The sequence below is a fragment of the Nestor notabilis genome, unplaced genomic scaffold, assembly GCF_000696875.1.
Source record: "Nestor notabilis isolate BGI_N333 unplaced genomic scaffold, ASM69687v1 scaffold3100, whole genome shotgun sequence".
Taxonomy (NCBI): domain Eukaryota; kingdom Metazoa; phylum Chordata; class Aves; order Psittaciformes; family Psittacidae; genus Nestor; species Nestor notabilis.
In genome coordinates, this window is record NW_009910455.1 from 15968 (window position 1) to 43459 (window position 27492).

General features: G+C 41.1%; 1 protein-coding gene across 1 annotated transcript in view; it reads right to left on the minus strand.

Annotated features, from left to right (window-relative positions):
• Positions 1 to 2307: 2307 nt before the first annotated feature.
• MGA (MGA, MAX dimerization protein) overlaps positions 2308 to 27492 on the minus strand; it is a 46239-nt gene continuing 21054 nt past the window's right edge. The window contains exons 12-24 of the mRNA XM_010010022.1: positions 26893 to 27413; positions 25126 to 25423; positions 22813 to 23445; positions 21969 to 22265; positions 19039 to 20714; positions 11183 to 11307; positions 9830 to 9881; positions 8250 to 8435; positions 7435 to 7546; positions 5710 to 5943; positions 4818 to 4994; positions 4242 to 4394; positions 2308 to 3605 (exon numbers count right to left, since the gene is read on the minus strand). Of these exons, the coding sequence (XP_010008324.1) occupies positions 2308 to 3605; positions 4242 to 4394; positions 4818 to 4994; positions 5710 to 5943; positions 7435 to 7546; positions 8250 to 8435; positions 9830 to 9881; positions 11183 to 11307; positions 19039 to 20714; positions 21969 to 22265; positions 22813 to 23445; positions 25126 to 25423; positions 26893 to 27413 (5762 nt within the window). The remainder of the gene's footprint in view (positions 3606 to 4241; positions 4395 to 4817; positions 4995 to 5709; positions 5944 to 7434; positions 7547 to 8249; positions 8436 to 9829; positions 9882 to 11182; positions 11308 to 19038; positions 20715 to 21968; positions 22266 to 22812; positions 23446 to 25125; positions 25424 to 26892; positions 27414 to 27492) is intronic.

A 27492-nucleotide genomic window follows, 5' to 3' on the forward strand; every position in this document is an offset into this window, starting at 1 on the left:
AAGCATCCTCCAAAGGACAGCATAATTTTAGATAACGCGGAAAGGTCAGTGATGAGGAATTGGGAAGGAATCACAGCACAGTTCTGGCTGTTGTTTCACACATGGAAGGAATGAAATCTACTGGCAAAACAAACTGCCACAGGTAAAAAATAAGCAACATCAGCCTATTGGAAACGCTCAGAACCAGATTCCCAGGTAAATAAAGTGAAGTCTGATGTGGTGCTACTGAACTGAGTGAGTTACTCCAGGTTCCCACTGGTTTAAAATAAGGTTAAGATTTTTTTAATACTAAGCAATATATGGCTAAATACTCACTCACATTGTAAATTCACTTTTCTAAGGCATTCAGAGACACCTGTAAGACCCTGCTTGACTCTCATGCTCATATGCTCTTTGCCAAATCACTAATACAGGACTCGTATCAAATATTAAAACAGTCAATATGTAAAAGGCAATGAAGAGTTACATATAGTGCTTTAAAAGACACCGTTTAGAACAAACAGGGGAAGAACCTTTGTTACGCAGGGTCTGGAGTAACTTTACACATACCAAGCTTGAAGGGCTTCTCTCCTCTGCAGCATAATGTAAACCCATAAAAAAGATGAGGAAACACCCAAGGCAGGTGGATCTAAGGTAGACACAGATCCAGAAGATGCAGCTTACTGAACAGGGCGTACAGATGCCCTGCATACAAACGCTGCTCCCCAGTTGTGGAAAGATGAAATTCCTGCATTACCGCATCACCAAAGATGGGGAATGGAGGGGGGGTGGGGGGGAGATACCAGCTGGAACAGTAAGACAGGGGATGACATTCCTAAACATAAAGGTAAACGCACACCAAATTCTGTATCACTTTAATGGCAACGTTCTTTACCTTTCTGGAGCAGTGAAGAAGCCCCTCAAGCGCACCCGAACTCCTATTTACAAACTGGATAGGAAAAGATTGTGTATACACTCATTAACAAATCATCTCTCCTAGGCTGAAAAGTTCATTTGTCAAGAAAACTATTGAAAACAAAAATTGTGTACAAAAATATAAATATCTTTACAGTCTGTAGAGCCCTTCCCATCCAGCAGCTGAACAGTGAAGAGCATCTATAGGTTATTGAGTAAGCAGTGGCAGAGAAGAATAAAAAATACATCTTGTGATTCAATACTGCCCTATTTCCCTGGTAATGAGCATTTTTGTTGACTTTTATTTTTTGCTATACACAGCTTGTGCAAATGCAGTGAGAAACCTCTGAGTACCTTTCCTGAATTTATAAAGGAATGGAAGGTTTGGAAAGATATACACATATTTTCATATGTACATTCACATATACACCTCGCTCATTTATGCTGGGCTACTACAGCCCCAAAAGCGTCCTATATTTTCATGAAGCAACAGTTCCTATGATCATTCCTAGCCACCTTTTGAAGAACAGAAGGAAAGAAAACAAGAACTGGGAAAGCACTCAAGCTACTTCAGCAGTGCCTTTAAGGATGTAGCAATAGGGTGCCCAAGTTTCTTTCTACTCTCTAACTTCCAGATGCCCTAAGCATCCAAGCAGGGAGTATTTGTGTAGGGGCAGGAGGGTTTGGGGGGTTTTTTAGTAGTTTTATTAGAGTCCTACTTGTAATTACACTGGGAAATACCCTTTTCTTCCCCATGTAGTAAGAGTTGCAGATGTTTATCAGTATCTTCTGTGCATAAGCTCCTAAAAAGAGTCTCTGCCAGAGAACTAGCTAGCACCATAGAGCAAAAACTTTATACTCCAACCCTCTGCAGAGTCTCAGACTTGCCTTCCGCTGCTCCAGGTAACCATTTGAGAGTGACCACAATCTCAGTTCTGCACATTCATCATATTCTGCAAACATTTACACTAGCAAATGTGAACAATCCCATTTCTGCATAGATCATTTGCCTGGTACAAAACCAAGTAATCCAGATTTTTTCCCCAACAGAACAGCTACCTCCCTACTTGGCAGGGGGGCGGAAGAAATCTGTTACTCAGTCCTTTGACAAACTATTCTGTGAAGGACCCGATTCTGGAAGGATACCATGTGCCCAGCAATGGTTATAGATCACCTCTGCTTTGTGTGAAGGGGAAGGAGAACACGCAGAATACAACAGTGAGGTAAAAATATGCCAACATGCTTTAGGTTTCATAGCACTTATTTCTCAGTTTGGGGCCTGCCCTCAGTTGAGCAGAGTGCTGACGCCAGACAGAAAGCGAAGTGTTGCGGACACGGGAGGCTGCCGAACTCCGACCCTGGATCACGCTGCTCCACATCTCCATTCCAGTCTCTGATAAAAAAAATACGCATTTATTTGCCTGCTGAATTTGGAGGCAAGGTCCCAGTAGTATTCAGTTTCATAACCACAGGTGCTAACGTGGGCATCACTTTGTTATCCTGTCCTTCTTGAACAGTTGCAGGTAATGAAGCTTTTACCCCACCGGGTGCCAGTTTTGCAACCACAGGTGCCAACAAGGGCATCACTTTATTACTCTGCCCTTCTGAGTCCACTGGCAGACTTGCCACTTTTAAGCCAAGTGGTGCCAGCTTGGGCATGGGCCTCCACAAAGCATCAGCATTACCAGCTTCTGGATTAGTTTTCATCTGCAAAACTGGGGGAGTCACATTAGTGGTCTCCACCAAGGTTGTTACGGTTTTGTCATTCCCACCACTGGTTACGGCCAGATTGGGAAGTGGATCCTTCATTTCAGCACCTATCACTATCTTTAAAACATCTGCTTCAGATGAAGGCTCCCCAGGGTTCTTGTCCCCATCAGTGAGGTCATCGTCTTCCAGGTGCAGCAGGAGAGGGCTTATAGAGCCACCACCCTCCGGAACTTCAGCAAGGTCTTTAAAACTGCCTCCCAAATGGCCAAACTGGAAGGAAGACCCACCTGCAGCGGTGAGATCACCAGATGTTCCCCGACGGGCTTCTGCATCTTCATGAGAGAAGTCCGAGTTCAGAGTGCTGGGTAGTTCAGACATGGCTGAAGCATCGTCGTTCAGCTGCTGATTGAGGAAGGCAATCTCATTGAGCAGAGAAGTCAGGGTTTCATCTGTGTCATCGCTCTCCTCAATGCTGCTCAGTAGCTCACTTGCATCCAGTTCTGCTTCCTCCATTGCAGATGCTACTTTCCTCAATTCCATTTCTATCCTGGAATCTTTGATCTGCAGCTTGCGGAATGGCAGTTCTTTAGGTTTTAACCTTTCCCCTCCAGGATCACCATCTTTCCTCCTGACTTGGCTCCCTACAAACTCACCAATGCAGAGCTTTTTGCTAAAGGACTCCGGAGGTTCCTTTGTACACGACACGTTCCGGAGCTGGGGAAAGACATCTTTATTTTCCAAGAAAACTTTTGTGGGAACTGTGGTATTTCTTCCATCTCCGCCACTGTCACCAGGACATGGCTTGGCTTTGTCTTCTGAAAGGATGCTGTCACTCTTCCTACTTTCCACAGATGCTACAACTGGTTTCTCTGAAGCCTGAGTACCCGCGGCTGCTGTTGTATTAAAACTTTTGTTGCTGTTCAGGTTTAGACTCGTGCTTCCCTCAGCAGCCAGTGATGTTACATTAACAATCTTTGGCATCATGAATGAATCTTCGCTTTCTGCAAAGCCAAACAAAGCAGCATCCATCAGGAACCACATTAACTGCAAGATAATTCCTAACTATTACTTGCTCACTTTCAGGTCTTCCTAAAGCAAGCTGCTATTCACAATTTAAACTGCTTACACAGTTTTGGTCAAGTGAAGCCTTAAAACACTAATAGCTCAACTTCCAACTGGCAGAACAAGAGCAAGCTCTGCAGCTTACCCAATGTACAGCACTCAGTCTTGAGAAACGTCTCTCCAAGGGGCAGCAGAGCTGCCTGGGCATGGGAATGGGCTGTGCCAGAGCAGGAGGATGGATATAACAGGCAAACATTTTCAACAGCCCCACCACCACCTGGCACTGCAGCTTCCCCAGAGGGGTGCCTGAAACCATAGGCACATTCTAGTCCCTACTCTGATTTCACTGAGGGCAAGGAAGCTCAGTGACGTGGATGAAGGTTAGAAAGCTCTCGTCTATAACCCCCTAGAGGCCTCTCTAAACTGTTCAAAACATTTAATAGTGATTTTCTTCGAATACACAGACAATGATACCTACCATTGCTTCCTAGTGAGAAAGCATTTTACTTTTGTCTTTGCATGGCTAATGTTCCCTGCATGCGAGCAAAAAGATCCATGAAAAACAAAGAGCCTACCTGAATGGGGCTCTGTAGCTGATACTACTGTTGAGGGCACTGGGTTTCCAGCAACAGTTGACAGTGTAATGGGAATGGTAGAGTTAGTAAGAATTCCTTTTACTTGGACAGGAAGAGTTGATCCTGGTAGCTGAATCATCACAGAAGCAATACCTTATCCAAGAAAAGGGGAACGGGGGTGAGGTGGAAGCAAGAGCCTTTCAGATACTCAGTTAAGCCTGGAAAATAAGAGCCTTGCACTTCTAGGCAAGAGTTTACACTGTAACATCCTCTGAAAGTGGTAAAAAGTAGAAATATAGATCGGTTAGGTGACTAAGACATCTTCCCTATGTATCCCTAGTTTGGAAACACTGAGAATTTAACAGATTTTACTTACCTGCTGATAACTGACAGTTTGACATAATTATATCCAACCTCTCTTATTAGAGTCAGGTTCTACCTCAATTAAGTTGTAAATAAAACCCCCCAAAATTAAAGCAAAAATTAAGTAACCTGGTTTTAACTTTTTAAACCTCTGTGCATACCTGTGAACAGCGTTATAGTGGTTTTCATCAACATGTTCTCACACGATCATACCTGGCTGTGCTGTCATGGCAGTAGTGACAGCTCGAGGCTTTAATTCAGCTTGCAACAGAGTGGAAGGAACGGCTGCTACCTGCCCTGGTACCAGTGGGCTCTTCAGTGTAAGCACCTGCCCCTGTGGAGTCATCACCAGGCTTGCAGCAGTTAGTGTAAGAGAGGATGAGGTGTCCTCTAAAAAAGAGACATGTAAATTGGTTAATTGGTTCTGGCATAGCACCCTAGATGGTGGCAAATGATACCTGCAACCCTGTGTTTAGTACAGGGGTGAAGGAACTCCAGCTAGAAGGTTTACAAACCCCAGATATTCAAATTCTGATGCCAAACTTTCCCAGGACTGAACAAAAAAAGGCCTGGTAAACCAGAATGATGGGTTGTTTGTAATAGCCTGAGACCACTTCAAATAAGGTCTATTTATTATTACCAAAATAGGAAACATTACCAGATCCTTACAGAGTATTATAGTTGTATTACCATGATAGTTTGTATTTCTGCCATCCTTTTGTTCCTTCCTACATTTATCCTAGACTAGTTTGTGTTGGAAGGGACCTTAAAGATCATCCAGTACCAACCCCCTGCCATGGGCAAGGCCACCTTCCACTAAACCAGGTTGCTCAAAGACCCATTCAACCTGGCCTTGGACAGTTCCCATCATTCTGAAACTCAAAAGTCACATTCACCTGAAGACCTCAGTAGTGCTGGTCTCATCCTGGCTGAAAACAAATGGTTTCCACACAACTACTGGATGGACACCTCCTGGTCCTGTGCTCAACTGTGCTTCAAGAATGAAGTTGCCTGCACAAGCAGCCTAGCACCCTGACCTCCCATGGGGTCCTGCTTCAGCATCTGTCTCCCCCTTTGTGTGAAACATGCATCATTTTAAGCCCACCTGTGGCACGGACTCCTTTCCTGGCAAGTATCAAGGGCTTGCCTCTTCTATTTGTCATAGTCACATCAGGAAGCTCTCTGGAGGGAGCCAAAGTTTCTTCTTGCTGTGTGCTAGCAGTTGAGGTTACAGCAGGTTCCTCTGGCTCAACTTGTTTCTTCTTCTTTTGTGCTTCTACTGCTTTTTGTTTGGCATAGATGTATTCTAGCTTCTTCAGGACAACCTCTTCAGTCTTCCCTACAGGAAAATTCTCAAAGAGTCAACCTATCTTCAAACTCTCTTTCCAAGACTGAAGAGCTGAAGGCAGAACTAAAAATCTATGAAGTTGACACCATTCAGCACCACCCCCACCAAGTATTTCATAACAAAGGGAAGCAATTACCTATTTATTCCCAAGGTTTTTTATTTCTTAGAATTTATGTGCAACTCTGATAAGCAGGAATCAGCCTGGACAAACAGTAGCTCTTGCTGAGCAAGTACCATTTGAAAGTATCCACAGCTGTGAAGAAATCTCATCTCTCCTACTGATGATTGTATGGTCATCGGACTAATAAAAGACCAAATGTTACGTTTACCTGGTATGAAACTTCCTGAACTAAAGGACCTTGCTACTCAAATGACATTTAGAGGTAAGCTCACATACGGTTTACCATCAGCATGAAAACTGCAACACAAGGATTTTAGACACTATTTGTTTTCTGCAGATGCACTCAATTTAATACGATCAATGTTCAAATAATAACACTGGCTTGTTTCCTGTTTAGTATTTATGTTCTAACATCACAGTCTTTCTTTATTTAAGTCTGTATTTAACTATCTCTTCCTGAGAGAGGAGGCTTTTTTCCCCCTCAACTTTTGAGGTACTTCCCTAGGAATGCAGAAGAGCAGAAAACTACTTTGTGAAGTTACCTGCTTTCATTCCTTGCCCCAAAAGCCTACTATGTATTTCTGGATTAAGATGAGAGGGTTCACAGAAACATTTTTATTAGAAGTACCTCAAATATACATGAGCTGGATCACACAAATACACAAGATTTAAGTATCTTTCATTTCTACTTTACAGGTAGTCTCCTGTTCTTATTCCCAGACAGTAAGAAGATTGGAAGAATAATTTATTGCTTTGCTTGTGCACACACATTTTGGCACTAGCTGAACATGTGTCACAATTTTCCTACACCTCCAAATGAGACACAAAGACACAATAAATACAACATGGTTTTGTCTCAAAATGCCTGGATGAGCAGTAGCTCAGAATATACTGCAATTTTCTTCTATGGACAAAGCTGTCTTCTTTTAGACACTACTAACACTAGTTCTCAGAAGAGTAGTACAAGGATAGTTATTTGCACAGGAGTCAGAGGGTTTGGTGCTGATCAAAGATAGTTGCATATGCTTGTGAAGCACTGAGCAGAAAGCTGTTTCAGGATGACAGTGACAGAATGAAGTGACTTCCCCCCTACACACTTAAGCATACTTAATGCACAGGAACCCAAGCCTGTGGCTGGCAGCACAGAGATCATGCTACTTCCTTTAGGCATAAAGGAAAACGAAAGTGGTTCTTATCAGCCTGATGAGTGTATCCCTGAGTCAGAGCTTTTGGCATCAAGAGTCTAAATTTTAAGTGAACTAATGACTCACCTGGATCCACTAAGGATCCCTCCATTCACTCCTACTCTTAAAAGCCTTTTTTTGTTATTCCAGCTAGTCTGTATCCAAAACCAGTCTCACCTGAAAGCTTGGATACTTTTCGAATCAAAACATCTTGTTTGCGCATCAGTAAGTTCTTCTGTCCAATGAATTTATCTGCCTGATCAGTCAATCCTTGGATTTCTTCATACGCCTGGAAGTGTGAGGGAACTGACTGATAAACCGATGACACACAAAACAGTAAGATCATTTTCCTTCCCAGAAACATTTACAAAATTGATTTAGACATTTTCATCTTCTTGAGAAACTAGGACTTGGAGAAAGCATGTGCAGTACCATGTAATGCCAGCATGTTCCAAATACAAGCTGGAAAGTGATAAACATCTTGTTCATCCTTCCTCCAAAGTACAGCTATTTCAAGAAAGAAAAGCCAACTTTTACCCCACAATTTCAGGGTGCAGCTGATAAGCATAATTATATATCTACAGCTTGTATTTTGTTTCCTGTCATCTTTACAATTAAGTTTTTCAGGTCAATATAATGCTTCATGAAAAGCTACCTTCTTCTGCATTAAAAAGGGAGGATTTTGATGTATTTCAAAATTGTCTGATGTACACAGTAAACCACTGGGGAACTAGGACAAAATGTTCCATGGTTAAAGTCACAAAGACTACAACAAGGAGAGTGCTGATCTGAAAACGTGTTTGTGTCATCAAGATTAAGCTTTCAGCGATACAGATTCTTTCAGATACTGTTTTACTCAGGAGTCCTGTAAAGGTGACAGAAGTTTTCTATTCACAGTTATCACTAGGACTCACTCAAAGAGTTCATTCTAGCTTAATTACCCTGTCCAGATTAAACGATTCTCCTCCCTACTTAAGCTTCAACATACTTACTTGCTTGAGAATGTAGCATTTGGAGACCTTGGGAAGGTTGTGCAAGCCCAGAGTTCTCTTCAACTTCTCAAAGAGATCTCTCATTTCGTTACGTCGCCGGCGTTCGTTTGCTGTGTGCGTCTGGCGGTAACGAGCAAAGGCTTGGGGCTCCGTCTTCAGCTTCCTGTTCCACAGCTGATGTTTCTGCTGGAGAAGTAACCGTATTGACCGGTTTGAATAAAAAGCTAATGTACTGGCAAACAGTACTCAAATGCATGCCCGATTTACAAGGTTTCTACAGACACCTGAAGATTTCATGTCATGCTATTCTGCTATTGTGTCTTCATGAAAGTTCAGTGTCAGAAGCACACGCAATAAGCATGAAATGCTGACCAACAAAAAAATGACCAACATAATCACATCAACCCTAAAGGAAAAGGTCATGAGCAGTCCCTTCTATTCACAAGCTTTTACTGTTTGCAATACAAGTCTGCTTAGGTAAACCACAGGATTACAGCAAAATCACACGTTTGAGCCAAATCTTTCTTGTTTGCTCGTCAGAAACAGCCTACTAAAGAATGAAGCAATCTCATCAAATATAGGAGGCTTGAATTTTTCCCTGGAGTTAAACTAGTTTGATTTCTGGTTTGTTTCAATGGGGCCAAGAGACGTTGTAAGTAAGAATGTGAAAGACGGCATTGAAAATTATCAGACATCTACCAAGAAATACAAAGTGTCAAAGGCAGGCTCTGATTTTGAATTTGCTTAAATTCCCAAAAAGGTTGACAGGCAATAAGCATAATTACTAATCTCTACAGATTTGAAGATTTGTTATTCCATCATTACTCTTACAGGGCATTAGGTTCCTTTCAAGGAAGGGCCTTGTGCCATAAATTCAAGGGCAGGGAGAAGAATACATGGAGAAGGCGAGGTAGGCAGAGCATCGTGGAACCCATCTCCATCTCAGGCAAAAGCATACAGACCAGTCTGCTCTAAGATATAAGACATACACCAGGCCCACCCCACCGCAACAGGTAGCTCTAGATCTGACATCAAGTACATTACAGATAATCATCATGGACAGTTAGCGAAACTGGCTTCAAAGCCACCCAAAAATACAGTATAAGCTTCTTCAGAAGGGTTGCAGGGAGTTTTGGTTTGAAAGGATTCTGCCTAGATAGGTATTATTTAGACTACTGAGATCAGAAATCCTTTGCCCAGTGCTGTGCCTATAGAACTACATGCTGTTTTCTTCAACACATGAAAGTAATTTCTCACTTGTTCATTGTTTTATGTGTGCTGTAAAAATTCTTCATGCCAAGAACACAAAACCTAAGCAAACGTACTAATAAATGAAAGGCAGAAACTCCTCCCATACATCAAGCTATATCTGAAACCCACAGCTACCAGTAGCAGTCCTGTTTCTTTAATGAGATTTGGATTGAGCCCCTGCCCTCCCCGCCCCATATACACATTTGTTTTCTTGCATTTAATCATATATTTATGGAAGATAAACCGCGTTAAGAGTTGCACTTGAGATGAAAGTTTATCTTTACAATGGAGGTGTGATACCAAAAGGAAAGAGGAGAGCAAACATATACCTTCGAAGGATTTTCTGATAAATTTTCATCCGAAGAACTACGAACATGGTATCTGGAAGAAAGGTAAAAAGTTTTTCCCAACACTACTCATCTCATGCACTCTATCCTCATTAACCACATTCCAACAGCTTAGATCTGCTCATTATTATCCCTTGAAATTAACTCTTCCTTGTGTAACTACATAAAAGCAGGATACAGTTGAGCTTTCTCAAGAAAGTGAACTCTATCTCCAATGCCATCATCCTGAAAGCTCTGAAATTAACCCATAGTGCAAAAGACAAAACTATTTCACTAAATGCCAAAGAGAATAAATTCAGCCTGTGACTGTCAGCTGCAGAAAGTACTGCTTTTTAAAATGGTTCTTTCTTAAAAAGAACAAACAACAGACTCAATACAAATGGCAAAGCAATCCCTCCCCCACCGAGAACAACCAACCAAAATCCTCACATGTATTACTATCCTCATACCTCAGGAGCTTCAGGAAAAGAAAGAACAATACACATTTGAAACAATTGTATTTACAAAACACAACATCTGTTTCTCACTGAAAGATCTTCACAATTTATAGCACAGTCACTAAGGTGAAGGATAAAAAAATAGGAACTATGTGAGAGGTATTTATCATCACCCAATGGATTTTTCAGTATCTAAAAAACAAAAAGTCTTCAAACAGAAAGAAATAAAAGATGCAACATTTCCCATTCTTTTGTTCAGTGTAACTGAGCAATAGCCATGAGCATCTTTACGTACCTCAAGTAAGCCATGTTTTTACTTTGCACTTGATCATTATAAATGCAAGGGCAGCAACAACAACAAGAACAAGCAAGCAAAAAAACCCAGAACAACAACAAAAAAAAAAATAAGCCAAGCTATCCAACCATGGCAGACGATATGTGCATAAGAAAATACTTTCTTCGCTGGGGCAACAGCCCCAAGGACAAAGCTTTCATTTACAGGACGAGATTAAGCCAATGACTGCTCCTGCCTAAAAATAACAAGTCCACCAGCAAAATAAACAAAGCTTGTAAAATCACATTTAAAGCAAAGATGACCCCACTCATATTCAGCTTGCAGGAAGAGGCAATTCACTCATAATAAATTTACAATACAAATACACATCCCCATAAACAAATTAATTAGAGGGGAGGGCAATGAAAAGAAAAAAGGGGCCAAAGATACCTTGAATCTACTCTTACTTCTGACAGCCCCGTCCTCACAGACACTGGGAAGCACCAGTGCTCGGGAAGGTCTGCCACAAGCCTTGCTTTATCTTACCATCACATTAAACCTGTTGTTTAATGGGTTCATTCATCCATCAAATACAAAACTTTAGTGCTCTCCAAGGATGCTTACTTCTGTTGGGAAGGTTGGATATTAGCAGCTGTGGCCTTCAGACGGGCAATGTTAATCTTCTCTGAAAGCTCCTCCACGGTCTCAATGTCCACCTGCTCGTCATCCTCACTGTATTCACACGCATCCTGGAACAGGTTTTGTTTCGTTTTTTAAAATGAGTATCTACTTAGCAATAGAGCTCAGGCCAAAACAGTTTCACTTCAGTCTCAAAAAGAGATTACATTAGAACATTAAGAAGCATTAAAAAAAAAAAAGTCAACATCTCCAGCTATGCTGGCCAATAAACAGTGCCAGCAGGTGGTTATTCTAACTGTCACTTCCAGGAATTCCTCCCACTAGCAACTCTGCACGATGAACTTTGGTAAGGGCAAAACCCATCTCTCTCATTTATGGGATAGATAAAAACTTTCACAGGGCAGCTTTCCTGCCTCCATTTTCAAACAAGATTAAACTGATTTGTAAAACCCCACCACTGCAGCTCCTTCTAATTCACATTTTTTTGACATGAGTTGGGATAGTTATCAGCTTCGTAATGGTCTTTCATACCTAAGACAGCAACAGTCAGACATCATACAGCCAGGCTTCTTTGGGTCACACAGTTAATTGCTTGCATGCTGAAAAGTATGATTTTGGCCCTTTCCAAAACGCTGCCCAATAATTACTTTAATCACTTACGATATTCTGAAGAGGACTTTTTCTCCATGCTTGCCTGACCAAGAAAACTGGCTACCATATGTGAAGACAGAGATGGAGAACAACTGCAGTGCTGCAGCAACTACAAGAGTTTAAATATCAACCTTGTGGCCATTTGTAGGTGCTCCCCCCTTCCCCACAACAAACCTTATTCAACCTATTTTTTGTATTCAAGTTTTTAATTGAAGGGTTTTTTTATTATAATATTTGGTCTGCTTACAGAATACAGAACTAGTTCTTCTCCTTAAGTAAGAAAATGTAATTACACTTCCATTCTGTACTCTATTTCACCTAGTTCCCTGAACTAACACAATCTTCTCTTCCTCCTATTCTTCTCTTCTGTTTTGCCTTCCTTCTCTTTGTCCTTCTTTTATTTCTTTTTGAGGGGCTGAAACCTCCTTCTTCTCTGCACTGAATACTTACCTGAAATTGATGCAAACAGTTGATCAGAAAAAACGCTAAGTGCAGAACAGGAAAACCAAACAGTAAGGTGCAGTACTAGATCAGTAAGTGGCCTCTAACAAATGCTTTTCATGGCACTGATTATTTAAAGTTATCTGCAACTTGCACTGATGTTTTTAAGAAACTCTGATTAGAAAGAAGAAAGTGTTGCACTTACTCAGCTGACCGCAGATTAGGCTACATACAGCACCATAACAAAACCAAACAAGAGCAACCTAAATTACCACACAGGTGTAAATAAGGAGTGATTAAGGATACACATTTCCAACCACCATGAAGTGTGTACCTGTGAAATCTGCAGCTATGTTAAAGGGACCAGACACTAAATCCTAGCCGGTAATTTCCTTTTTGACAGAGAAGCAGGTTCTTTAATGTTTGATATAGTATTTGGTTTCTTCATACTGACTAAACACAACCTTTTATAAACCAGAAAAAGAATTCAAACACAACTCCAAATGCCACAACCTGCAGCACGGTTATCTAAAATTTAAAGAACACCACAAGAGATGCCACCACCTTCATTACTGACACCACAAAGTGGCCACCACTGTGAATCATGCTGCCACATAACATTATCAGTACTTTTTAAACCTTGTGTAACACATCATCTCCCATGGCTGTATGGCCAAGGCTACGGAAAACTGAAAACAGAATCAGTGTGAAAACTAAGGTAAGTTTGCCCTCCTTCACTAAAGGCTACACTGGGGATACAACCTCTGTAAAATACAGCAACACATACTTAGTAGCAATGTAGCCTCTAGTAAAGTATACAGTGAGTGTATTGAGCATTTATATACATGAAAAAGGGCATATATATGTGTGTGTATGTATATAGTACATACATTTTAGTGTCTACATACACACACACACATGCAATACTGCCTGTAGAATCTTCCAGTCTTTTAAGAAGAATCAAACCATGCAGCACCCTCCCCCCATAAAATGACCATATTCCCAACTCTTCCATCACCTTCCACTGCTGTCATGAGGAGTCCTACAATGTGTTGGTAGTACAGATTTTTGTGTAGAATGTGGTACAAACTGCTAAACTACTCACTTGCAGCGAAGCTGACACCTCTTCCTCTACTATGAAGTACTGAGATATTACTGCTGAAACAAAGGAAAGTGATGCTCAGGTTATCAGCTATAGCTGCTAGATCTGACCAGAAAAGTGTTCTCAGTTCTGCAAGTTGCTGTGCACGCTCCCACGTTACCTCTCCTCATGTAAAAAGTCATGTCTTTTGAAAAAGAAAGAAAAGAGCAAGGAGAGTGATGAGCAATTACTAGACAATCTCACTTTGAAGCATCTTTCAAAGGTATTTTTAATACACGCTGTCCTTAAAGACATCATTCTTCCCTACCCAGGAAAGCAGCTCTGATCTCTCCTAAGTTCTGTATTTGAGAAGGAGATAAGTAAGTTATTCTACTACTACTAACTTTCGGGGTTTCCTGCAGCTTTCCTTCAGAGCTGCCATGAATCTGGGTTATGCCATGACAGTTCTTGTTATGAGTATAAAGAGCAGCATGGAGGTAAACCAGATTCTCACCTGACTTTGAAAGTACGGTACTGTCACTGTTGGGAATGTAAGGAAGTACTGTTTCTTTGTGCACAAGAGCCCATAAAATCCTTATTTGTTTCATTTTGTAAGTATTCTCTCACAAAGACTCATTAATAAAGACCAGGTAAAGCACAGAGAACATGAACTGTCTTTACCAAGGAAGTAGTGCATCACTTGGAACTTGCCATGCTGATCAGGAGCTCCCCAAGAGAGCAGGAGAATGAAAGTCAGGAGACACCACATCCCTGGGACCGTTCTGAGGTCCAACCACATACTGCTTGCAGCCTAGATCCAGAACACATACACATAAGGACTACTGAGATTCCGAGTTAAGACTGCACTGCATTTCAGCAAAGGTATTATGTTATATATAACAGCTTTCAAACACTGCCTGTGAACAGTATACACCTTTATCATGGCTCTATATACTTAAGAAACTTAAGAAACCCACGTTCTACTTGGATGCAAAATCTCATTCTAAGAATGTCTCCCATGCAAACAGCCAGCAATTTTTCAACAACTCCTCACATTTGCATTACTTGTTACAGACTTTGTCAAGATCCAGTTTTAATGAACAGGAACAACTTTTTGGATTGCCTTTTTTTTTTGCCTTTAAACCAATTCTGCAGCTTCCCCAATGAAAAACAGAGACTTGACCCATTTGCACAGTCACAGAAAGGCAGGAAAAATCAAACACACAACTGGGGATTTCTAAATTCTTTACAAGTCTTCAATTGCTATGCCAGGGTTCACAGAGCGAACTAGAGGATGCACTAGAAGACCCAGAGTGCTATTTCCTTTCCTCAGCTGAGGAGAAGAACATAAACTTTAATGTGAAATTAAAGTCTACTAACTGGTAAGAGTGGAGGGAAAGTAAAAGAGAAGTTGGAAGATACCAAAACTGCACCATTTCCCCAGACACAGCCCTTCTGCTTAGCTTCAGCAGGTGATGTGAGAAGGAAAAGCATCATAAAGCCAGAAGGGAAAACAAACTGGCTGAAACCAAAGTAATATTCAAAGATACTATTTAAGTTACAGACCTACCAAATAGATAACATGCCATTACATTGAAAATATTACATGTGCAAGAGGTACAGGGTTAATGTAATTTTACCAGGACACATTTTATTACAAAATGGTTGTATTTCATTATACGTAGAGCACTTCTTGTCTGCTCCCCTGTGTCATCCATAAATCCTCCTTGATGCTGGAAGCCTCCTGATATTTTCCCTAGCTTTTTCATTTTATACAGTATCATTGCTGCAATTCTACATGCAAGAGATGGATACTGTTTTTCTTCAATGAGCAGGACTGCTATCTGAACTACATTTAGACATCATTACACTGCAGGGAAGGAGGACCTGCAGAGTAGTTCAAAAAATGCTACAACCCAAAGAGTGAGGGGAAAAATCCTCAGGAAATTTGCTTGCTGTATAAACACTATCATGGTAAAGCTTTGAGTGCTGACAAGTTACACTGGGCTAATCCAAGGGTTGATAATAATTACCCAGCTAGAGCTGTGCTCATGGTGGAACTTTCTGCATGCTCTCATACTAGATAAATGGTATTCAAAACCTGAGATGTGGCAGCTTTTTCATGAAAGACATGGAAAAACTAGAAAATGGGGAAAAGGAAGAAAGACAGTGAAAAACACTCTCCACTGCTCACTAGGAACTTCACATCTTGAACTTTACAAATCCTGAATTTACATATAAAAAACAAAACACATAACTTCTGTCATTCTTATATCTAACAGCAAAGGGAAAAAATGCTTCAGGATGGTACATTTTTCCTCTCTCAGTTCCTAACAGCAGCAAAAATGTCATAATTATGAAGACCGAAGTGAAGTTCTGCCGTAAGAACAGCTATTCCTACATGCTCTGACAACCTGTCACAGGCTGAACCCTATTCACAGCCTAGCATGACTTGTCAGGGTGCACGACTTCTAAAATGCTTGTGCAAGGAAGTCCTACCTTTCTAGCATCTGTCTCTCCTTAAGTCCCATAGTTAAAAAGCTTCTAAATGCCTCTGAGCTTCTGAGAGTAAAATACTTTAAGGAATGGAGACACAAAAGGAGCAATCCCACACTACAACAGAAGTTCCAAAGTTGCTATAGAAACGACAGCACTTCTCCCTCTCTGCATTTCAACACCTGTTTCTGTAAGCACTCTCCTCTTACTTTTATCTGTCTGTTCCTGGCAGCCTACACCCCTCCTGCTAGCTCCTAACGAGCAAATTGCCTGATGGTGGAGGGTCCTCAGTGACAAAGAAGAGTAGGTGACAACGGATGTTAGACATTTCCCAAGCAAATGCCTCATTTCTGGATCTGCCTTCTACGCTACAACGTCTGCAGATTTCACACATGGTCTGTACCTAAAGCTCAAAACATGCAAGAGATTGTTAGAACTTAAGTTGTCCACCAAGTACGTCACTTGCAGTTTTTATTAAACTTACAATGTTATAATAATTCATGACAGTTCCTTATCATGTTCATGTTCAGCTTGGAAAAAGAAGGATTGATAAACACGTTTTAATAACATTTAGAATAACTTGCCAGACACAGAAGCTATATTTAGACTAATAAGTTAAACGGGACCATGGGACTCTATCTGTACCATTAAAATACTAGAACCACCCTGGCATGGTTTTGGCTTAAGCCAACAAGAATTCATGGGAACAGTTCACAGACACAGTGCGTGACTTAGCCCAGGCCAAGCAGTCATTCTCAACAGGAATTCTGTTTGCAATCGTCATGCCTTTGAGATCAAGAGTTTAACATCACAATCACACCCCAGACCATCTCACTTGGATTTGTTCAAACAACAGGTCTTGATATTGATTAGTTTGCTTATACAGGTTATCTCAGAAGCTTTTATTCATATCACCAAACCCACAATGATCAGCCCTCCTAAGCTTCTCTTGATGCACTTCACGGTAGGAAATATAAAAGGGCTAAGAGACCACCTAAGGAAGCTTCTCTCTTTGTTGAGGAGATGTCTGTTAAGAGTCTTGTAAGTCAAGCATACAAGGTCAGCACAAGGTAAGAAGGTAATCTGAAGAGCACTGATATGCAAAATTAATTACAATAAAGTCATGAGTGCAATGAGAACCAGTGTGGGCAAATGTACTAAAACCCAAGCACTAATAGCTTCTACAGGTAAGTAGAAAGTGACTTTCACTGGAGTTTTCCTGAGTTTTTTAATGGGTGTTTCCTGAGCAACTAAACCCAATCCATATTCCAAACTAGTACAAAAAGAGCTGTCATTAGTATTGCCACTAAACAAAAGAATTTGTGGACACGCATGTACACTTTGCTCTATGTTTTCATTAGCTTAATGAAACAGATAAACATCCTCTAGTAGTCTATCTGATCTGACCTCACCCAGCCTGACAAACAATACCAGTGCAGCCTGTCTTGTAAGCTCTATGCTGATAAAAGGGTACATCCCCAGTGAAAAATGACAGACTTACCTAATTAAGATTTAAAACTGAATTCTCCTTAGGCATTGACACCCTAACTTAACTTGCAGGCAGCACAGACTAACAAACTAAGAACTCGCCCAAATTCCAGACAGGTTTTTACAGTACTCTCAGATTTCATTCCTCAGCTTTATTGCTCTAGAACCAAAGCCAGCTTACTCATGTTTGTGTGAGCTTATGGCAAACTTGTACCCTTACACAGCCTACCAAACCAACCTAGTCAAAACCTGCACTGTAAGTTTCTTCCAAAACAAACATTTCTTGTAATCTCTAAGAATTATTTTTTCATTTCATCATCCTTTTGCAGGACAAAAGAAAATATCAACCCTGATAACAGGCTACTCTGTCACCTAGACATTATTGTTGGCTTACCAGCAGATAAGACTGCCTTGTATGGAAAGTTTATCTAGCATCAGGCACAAATTAACCATGGTTCTCAAAACTTGACGATAACTCTGCTGAAGTTATTGCAGGATACAGGAATTACCAAACTGTCACTGTCTGACTAAAGACAAGACAGCAACAGCTCAGTTTTCAGCTTGAAAGAACTTCAAAAAGCTACATCTGCTTTCAGTTTCCTCACCTCCATGCAGCTGAGATGCTATCATCTTGCCTCAGAATAACGAGCTGGAATATCAACTGATTAGTTGATTTTTCTGGAAACTAAACAGATCTAAAAGCCCAAGTTACTGACTTGAGTTACTCTGGATATGGTTAGAAGAAAAAGAAGCCTAGCTTGGTTTTCAAGTGTTAGAGGACTACATTAACACAAAATAGCTAAAAGAACTATATACTTTCAAATTCCTGAAGACACTAACATAAGCTCTCCTATCTTTCTTTGTACTTCAACTGTTCTCCAGTTTAATCTCTTTCCACTTTTATCTCATCCCAAGAGAGGGCTACCTTATTTCTTATGTCCACTTGACTGCCCTGACAAAACCACAACTTCGTAAATTTTAAGTAACAATGCACTGTTTCTTTTTTTGATGTATGTCACAAACTGATACATCAAAAGTACATCAAGGAGTTACATGTGGGATTTCCTTTTAATTTGTAGGTGGAATTTGATGGAAATTCCATGAGCATTAAAATCTAAACATACCTTAACTATACTTAAAAGACAATGAGGGTAAACCCCCTCATTTTGTGACTTCTAAAGCAATTTGTTTTCTATCAAATATGGAATGACAGCTTTCATGTACTTACCTAAATGTATTTCTAAATTTCAAGAAGAATTTAAGGAGAAATTCAAACATTCCTTTGAGAATGTTAACTAAAGGCTATAAAGATTAAGTAGAAGGAAACAGCTTAAAACAACAGAAGTACTAGATTGGTTACTGCATTTTAGGATTATAAGTCATATTACAAGGAACCAATTTGCAAGTGAACATGCAATGGTTCTGTTACAGCTTGCCCGATAGAACTCCTTTTAACTGAAAACCAGGTAATTTCTACAGGGCCACTACAATGCTACCTATAAAAAAAGCATACAACTAAGAAGAAATAAAAGACATTTCCACTTGGAACCCTGATCTAGACTTTCTAAAGAAACTGAAGTCCAGAACAAAGACATCACAATGTGTCTTCCAAATCCATGGCTTGTGACATGTTAGTTGGTCAATTAACATAAATAAAGACTTTCAGAAACAGTTAAATGCTTACCACTTTCTCAACATCTATTTCCTCTTCACTTGGGAAGTCAGAAGCACCATCCAGCATCTCATCAGCAGAATCATCAGTTTTTTCATCCTCTTCATCTTCATCATCATCATCTTCTTCCTCTTCCGTATCATCAGCAGTAATATCAATAGTGGGCATTTGGGGATGCCCAGGTTCCTGTGTCTTCTCTTCTGGTGTCAGGAAGTCACTTTTCTCAGATGTATCAACTTTGGTATCCACCTCACTTTTATTTTCTAAAGGTGGTACAATGCTGGATATTTTGCTCCAAGAACTGTTGACATGTGTTATGATATCGTGACCCATTTTCAGTTCTTCCTGAGAATCCAAAGTAGCTTGTTCTTTGTTGTTACTGTCTTCCTGCCCAGCTACATCAGCTTTGTTTTCCTCAGTATTGACTGTGTGCTCTTCTCCTGAAGCATCATCCTGCTCTTTTGCAGAACTGATTTCACATTTATTTCCTGATTTCTCTCCTATGCATTCTACTTCCATAGAGTCCTCGTTGTCCTTCCTTTCCGTATCTGGCTGCACAGCATCACCCTGGCATTCTTCTTTGTGCTGTGACAGTTCAGTCTCTCTCTGTTCCTTGTTCTCCAGCTGTGTATCTTGCTCTTGTTGACTCTGTGACTGCTCAGAACTTGCCTTTTCCTCCTCCATCTCTGTGTGTGCATCTCCTTCCTTCTCTTTTACTGGTTTCTCTTCCTGTTCAGCATGTACTTCTTCCTTCACATGGTTCTTCAACTGTGCAACCTCCTTATTCTCGAGACTCTGCTGATGTGCATTATCCAGAGGAGCAGCTAGAGACTGATCTGATGACCCACAAACAGCTTCAGAGTTAGGTGAAACAGCCTCCACTACAGCTTCAGAAGTGACAGAATCCTCTTTTTCCTCAAAAGCCTCTTTTTCTTCCTCATCATTTGGCTTCTCACTGATGTACGAATGGTCAGATGATATGACATCTGTGGAAACATCATGCTGAGAAGAGCTATCATCACAAGAACTCTCCAGCACCTTTGAGTCCTTCTCCACCATCTCTAATGCAGTGGAATTTCTATCAAGTGCCATTGTGCCGGACACTGACTCTTCAATATTATTTGACTGGTTAATCAACAACTCATTTTCTTCTTGTTTCCTATCTGACACTATGACCTCAGACTCTGCAGCATCATCTGAGCGTGAAGCCTTCTCATTCTCCTTCTGCAGAGCAACATCCGGCTCTTCTTTCTTGCATATTTTCCTGTAATTCTTCTTCATCTGAAGAGATGCAAAATGGTTAAGAATGGAGTTTGGCACAGTCTTCTGTCCTGGGAGCTGAAGTAAAGCAAAACTACCAGATTGTAAAGGTATGAGATTAGCAGTGGTAGCTGGCAGACCACCTGAGCTACAGGTTATTTTAGATTCAGAGGCTGTCTGATTTGTCACACTGCCAGCAGCAGGAGCAATCCTCAGAGTCAGAGTGCCTGCCTGTGACACAAAACTTGGTACGGAAGGAAGAAGAGAAGACGCTTGCGTGGCTAGGTTAGACGTAGGGGATAACTTGGGTATTGCAGTTTGTGCAGCTGAATTCGTGGCAGGAGAAGTGGAAGACACAGAGGAAGTGGGAGACACAGGTGACTCAGGAAGCTTAGAAGGTGCAGGCAACCGGATTCCTACAACAGAGCCTGTAAGGAAAACAAAACATCAACTAATACTTCCTCAAAGCATTTTTTTTCCCTTTTAGTTTTAGTATTGATGCTATATTAGAAGTAGCCAGCACTCCCAGGGATGAAAGAGCTGGTACTGCAGAGACATATAAACCATTTCATTTTTATATGGAACTCCCCAATAAGACACATAAGGTGGCTACTCTAAACAGAAGAGGTTTAATGATAAGTTCTGGCATTAAGCTTTTTAATCAAAAAAGGCATTGCATTTAGCTAAAGTCCTCTATATTCTACATTCCCATTTAGTGGAAAACAGGAAAATGGAGATTAGAAAAAAAATCCACAAACTCCACACCTCTCCCTCCCCTCCCTGCAAGTATTTCCACAGAGAAAAGCCTTGACAAGATGACACAATTATACTGCAACCTTCTTCCTTAATGAACTCTTCTGTGGCATTTCAGAACTCCATAAAACAAGGAGGGAAAATACCACTGCTGGCAAGTAGTTTCTCCTGTACAGCAAAAGCCCCAAACCAGAAAGGAAGCCAATGAACATTCTGTCTGATTTTTTAGCACACCCAATGTTCAAACCTCAACTAAGGCACAGGATTCTTCCCAGCCCCATTTTGTCAAGTGCTACACTTGCTCTCACCTCTCTGTTTTCAACACTACTTGGCCTCCCTTCCCTCAAGATGCTTCTTTATAAACTATGCACTAGAATCAGCTGAAAATCAAACTTATTTTTCTTCTCACACTCTAAAGAGGCAAAACCCCAGCAATTTTGTACTGTAGTGTAACATCTGATCTGAACATCTGCTGTTAAAACACTAAGAAACCTGCAAACCAAACAAAAATAGAGCAACACATCTAATGAGACATACGTAACAGCAGCTCATTCTTTTTAAGACAATCTCCAACCAGAATTAGTTTTGAATCACCAAATCAACAAATTTTAAGTTACAGCTGTACAATGGACATGGCTCCATTGACTCACGCACACATACAGAGGCTCTTTCACTTGCTGCATGGAACTCCCAAATTCTGGTGACTTAGCTATTAACTGTGCTTCCTGTATTTTAGACACATGGTGTTTAAGTTGCATTACATTTGAATAGTTAAACTATGCTCTTCGGTTAGTCATGCAGAACCAAATTAGACTCTCTTCAATTACTTCCAGCAGGGGAAAGGAGCATCATGGATGGAGCATTTACTATATTGTTGAGTTTCTAGGTAACAGATCTGTCAGTCAAGAAACAAACACTGGACTTTGTACCTGGATTGCGGAACATCACTGGCTGTACACTGGGTTGGGCACCTGTAGCTCGAAACTGTTGCAGAGGGACAAGCTGAATTATCTGCCCATTAGGATGTCTGAACAGGTTCATACCACCAGGGCTCCTGAGAGGCTGAAGGACCATCCTCTGCCTCTGAGCAAGCTGCGTGTTGTTTAGTGGGCGCAAAGCAGGAGATGTCTGATGCACTGGAATCAGCAGCAGTCGAGGTCCTACACGCTTCTCTGTTCCAGGAGACATCGGGGAAGTCTTGTTTATACTTTGTGCAGTAGCATCTTCTGAAACATTTAAAAAGGTATATAAAAGTCAGCTTAAGAGAGCAGCCTACGAATCAGGCATTATCCTTAGTGAAAACAAGCACAAGTATTTTAGAAGCAACTGTATCTCTTTTAATTTGTTTGAATGCTTTTTTTTTTCCCTCTTTTATTCACAGAGCACACATAGAACCAACAAGGCTGGAAGAGTCTTTTCATGCAGTTCCACTGACATTTCTCAACTAGGACTCAGAAGACTTCCATGTTAACAACAGCAATTCCGTACCTGCTTCTTGGACTGCCAACCATGAAATTCTAGCAGTCATAATTGTGCTATACATTTCTATGTGCCAAGAAATGATGTGAGACCTCCAGCTCCTTTCATAGCAATCACTGACCAGATAGCTACATTTTCTTTCCTCCTTTACTGGCTCAGACTGGAGTAACACAAGCAATTTACAGAGATTACATTTCTTACCCTATTTTGGAAAGAAGGGTGAGGCAAGTGAAACTATAATTAAATTGGGTTCTACAGTTGCAGGCAGAATAGCCCAAAGCACCTAAGTCTTACCTCTTTTTGGAGTCAGTGAAGGACTCGAATTAACTCCTGACAGTATAATTGGAACAGAGCCAGCAGAGCAAGTTGGTGTGGTCACCACAGACGCAGCTGTCACAGCTGTTGTTAGTACAACTGTAGCAGTGGATGTTGTGACAACAGGACAAGTAACAGTTGGTGTTGTTACTACAGTTTTAGGGGATGATGAGTTTGCTGCTGGTACAACAGTCCCCGTTGCTTTTCCTACGTCCACAGTGGCAGGTGGAGTGGTAGATGAGGGAGTAGAAGAGATGTCTATTCCAGATGTTGTAGGAACAGCTGTGACTGTAATTGCAGGAGAGCAGGCAGGTTCGTTATCTCTTGTTTGGCCAGGAGCGGTCACAGAAGATGCTGCTGTACTGGTACTTTCCACAATAGCTGGAGAAGTGGTGGTGACTGTAGTGACCCCTGGAGAGACTGTGCACTGAGCTGGAGATGGCCTTGAGGGAACCACAGGAGCGACAACCATTATTGGCGTAGGCTTGATACTGAACTTCTGCGGCCCTGACACAGGCTGGCGTGTCCTCACTCCAGGAACCTTCTGCTGCAGAGCTCCAGCTTTGTTCATCACAAACTGTGCAAACACACCACCGGGTGAGGGCCGGGCAGCTGCAAATAAAAACTTGTAGGTCAAAATTGTGATAGATTTCCTCTTTGCCCTTCATGAGGTGCTACAACTGTAACTTCAGTGTGAAAGTGAACCTCCGTTTCCTTTGGACCTTGTAATTAAATTGAAACCTTTATGGCAGTCCTGAACATGCCTCACATATTAGATTTAAGTCTGCTTTATTCCACACTTCTATAGCTTTTTGTTGCATTTCTTCCTGGCCACACAAAGAATTGGGTCTTGAGGAGCTGTTGTTTATCATGCAACTATGAACAGACAATTCTAATTACAGCCCCGGAAAACAAACACCTAAGTGAAATAATGGGCTCAAACTATTTTCTAAGCCTCAAATTCATCCTGTAACAGCTTGTGTGATCTTCCTCTTCTCACTGCTTCTTGGTTTTCATTCCCCTTCTACTACATCCACATCTTACACAGCCTTGGGATAAGGGGCAGAAGAGAGATAGTTTGCCATGTTCCCTTCTCACTGCAGCAACATTTGTGCAACTGAGGACTGGATGGGACAAATTTAATCAATGGGAAGCAATCGCCATTGGGAAGATCCTTCCTCTCATCCCTTGCTCTCCAAGAGATTAGAATACTGCAACTACACAACTCCAGATGCCTACAGGTGAGTACAACAGCAGAGATTATGGAGCAAGCCCAACTTAAATACCACAGTTATTTCTGCATATAGCATTTTTAACCAAGAATATGCCAGATCATTTAAATCATACACGCAACATCACTTCACCCATCAATGAAATGCAGCCAGCTCTTCAATACTGTGGCATAAACACACAGAACAAGAAGTTTTATTACAGGACAAGAGAAACAACACACCCACTAACATGGCAATGAAAATTTAGGCAAGAAGAAACAAAACATCAGAAACTAAAGTTTTGCCAGGACACAGGTAACATCCTCTTCTCTTGCAAAGCTTCTTCAGATCCTGAATCAACTTTGTGAATATGTGGATGGGCACTAGGTATTTTAATATTTTTTTTTCAAACTCATGCAAAACCTATTAGTTAAAGGCAACTTCCTCTCTTGTCATGCTGGGGTAACCATTTCAGTAGCAGTTCACATTCAAGTACCACATGCTGCTTCTGATACTCAAAGTGCTGACTAATCCAACCCTGTTTAGCTTGTGAAATCCAAGGAGATTACAGGCTGGTGTGGTTATTGGCTGAACACCTGATGCTTCACTAATCCGGACTGGGATCATCTTGTCTTTCACTGCTGCTTCACACATCTTGTGCGCACAAGAATTCCAATTATTGTAAGTGCAACATCATCAGAAAAACTAACAGCGAAGAACCAGAGATTAGAGTAATCCTTTAATCATTTTAAGTTAAATCGATGTTTGATGAAAAACAATTAGAAATCATAGTAAGGAAACTCAGAACAAAAATCCAAGCTTAACATTCAGCGTGTCTCCATCCACTCTTCCTTGTCTCTTGAAAAATGCTCTAGAAGCATTAATAAAATACCTAACAGCCAACATCTGTAATCTCATTCTGGAAGCCATAATAAAACCTTCTGCTTTAAAGAGGTTATTTATCACAGAGCAGTTTAGTGCAGCACGCACTGATGCACAGAAATGAACAGCAATGCTGTATACACTCACTTTTTACTACAGCTTCACGCAATTTAAAACACAGTAAGAAGTTCCAACCTACCTATCTGTCTCTGTGCTGGGACATGGGTTTTCAGAGTCGTCACAGTGGGGGTTGAAGTAGTGCTGGTGGAAGATGTAGTTTTGGGAGTTGATGTTGTGGGCACCTGGACTGATGGTGTCCCAGAAGCAGCTGCTTTAGCAGTGGAATCTACCTTGGAGATCACAGTACTGAGGGTTGAGATACCAAGTACTGTGTGTCGCAGCCTGCCTGTGATATAAGCTGCTAGCCGATTGGCAGGATGCAATGCCCCCATCTGTCCCAAAAGCAGTTTGGCCTGAGGAAACCTTTTATCATTAACCTGAAAAAAGTGGAAAAGGGAAATTTTGTGAAAAGAGTGCTAATTCACCACCTCTGGAGAGGTGTTTCATTCCATGGGACTTCTAAGTGTCTTTAAAAAAGCACTGCAGTTCAGGATGGGAATTCCTAATTCCCTTACTGCCAGGGAGAACTTCAAACAACTCTGTTATATCTTTATAACACAGATTTTTAGATGCTACTCAGACTCCCACACAGAACCACAGACTCCAAAGGAGGATGTGAAATCACTGAAATTAGATAGAACGAAGCTAGCACTTAGTTTTCCTGTCCCTTACTTATGCTATAGTCCTGAATAAATATGTTCCCAAATTCAAGGACAATACTGGATAAAATTCTCCATTACACAAAAAATACTTATGTCAGATACAGTGGGACAAAACTCTAAAAGAGCTTGTAAAAGCCTCACCAGCTTTCCTCTTATCTGTACTGTCATTTGACACTGTAATTAAGGTATGGTGAGTTGAGTAACTTCAAACTCAAAGTTGTAGTTGTAACTGACTGCATGTAAGAGAAGAAAACAGAGCTTTTCTCTGAACATCAGATTTTATGTCTAGGTCAATGGGATGTTTTGGTAGCTGCATTTCACTTTCAGACTGTTTAATTTCAGATTACCTTCTAAAAGCCAAATATATTTAACATAGGAGTAAACAAGGTCTTGACTCTTTCTACTGATCAACTTTTAGTAAGAGAAATCTCCCCCTACATTTTTTCCCTCTCCACTAGCTTCTCGAATGTTGCCGTATCTGCAAAGTGGCATAAACAATTTTACTCTGATTTTCTCATTTATATGCCTTCTCCGAAAGTGGTATTACTATAACCACAAATACATTTGACTGAAAAAGATCTTCATCCTAGCCCTACGGTTCCTACCACCAATTCATAATACTAAGCTGTCAGCATGAAACTGCAGAGAAAGGACTCACTGAACTTAGAATTATGAATTCTCTTGATGAACACATCTATTCTGCAAAGACAACGCAGGCTATTAGTGAATATTAACAGTAAGATGTAGCTTACTACAGTTTAATGTTCACAGTTTCATTTTAAAGTTTTGTCCCAGTGTACACTTCCTCAGAAAGGATGCTTTCTGTGCTCACTAAGAGCCATGCCTTTAGAAGTACTATCACCTGTCACATGCATCTGCAGGGAGTTTTCCAAAACACCAAAAAAGATCTTAAGAGAGATCCTGTACCTGAGCCACCAAGACCCAATGGCCAAAAGGACAAGCTAAACCATCAGATTTCCGACTTTCATCAGATTTCCTGTTACTGAGTCAATCCTGAAAGGGACAAGTTCATGGAGAGGCAGGAATACCACCAGATACTAAGAATCCTTGTCTGGACAGGCAAGACTAGGTAGACAAATCAAGGAGTGTTCTCCCCTTCAAGAAGTTCTGGGATACTGGATGAAACTGAATCTAATCTGCACAGTAAAGGCAGAGGGACCCACCTGAATCAAGCCCGAGGGGCTCATATTAGCTTTGCAACTGTGGACGACCATCTTTCCTGCAGGAGAAACCCCTGCATAAAAAGGCAAGCCTTTTTCCCCATGCAAGTTCTCCTGCAGTTTGTCCAGTGGGTCTGCCTCAAAGAACTTTAAGTTTTCTGGGCTTCTGCATGACGGCACTCCACTATCAGGAGTCTCCAAGGCAGGTATCTCAGGTTTCTCATCCTTCTCCTGGTAGGACGGCACCGAAATCTTCATTCTGGAGGAGTAGACAGGAGGGTGGTTCTCATCCTCAGCCTTGGGTTCCGAAGCCAATTCAATAGTGAAGCTACCCACTCTGAGGCACTGGGGCGTGTTACTGTTGATTTGCTGTGATAAGATGGTCAAGATCTTATTGTGATCTTCCTCCAAGTTGCAGTCAGAGATAATCTCGATAAGTTTGGCTGGTCCACCTGGAGTGGTGTGATGAACATAGGAGGTGGAGGAAGAGTCCCCCTCGCTACGGGAAGAACACCAGCTTTTCTCTGAGGAAGAATTGAAATAGGTTTCTGCAATACTGTGGCATTTTAATCACCTGGATATTCAAACAGTTTTATCCTGCCC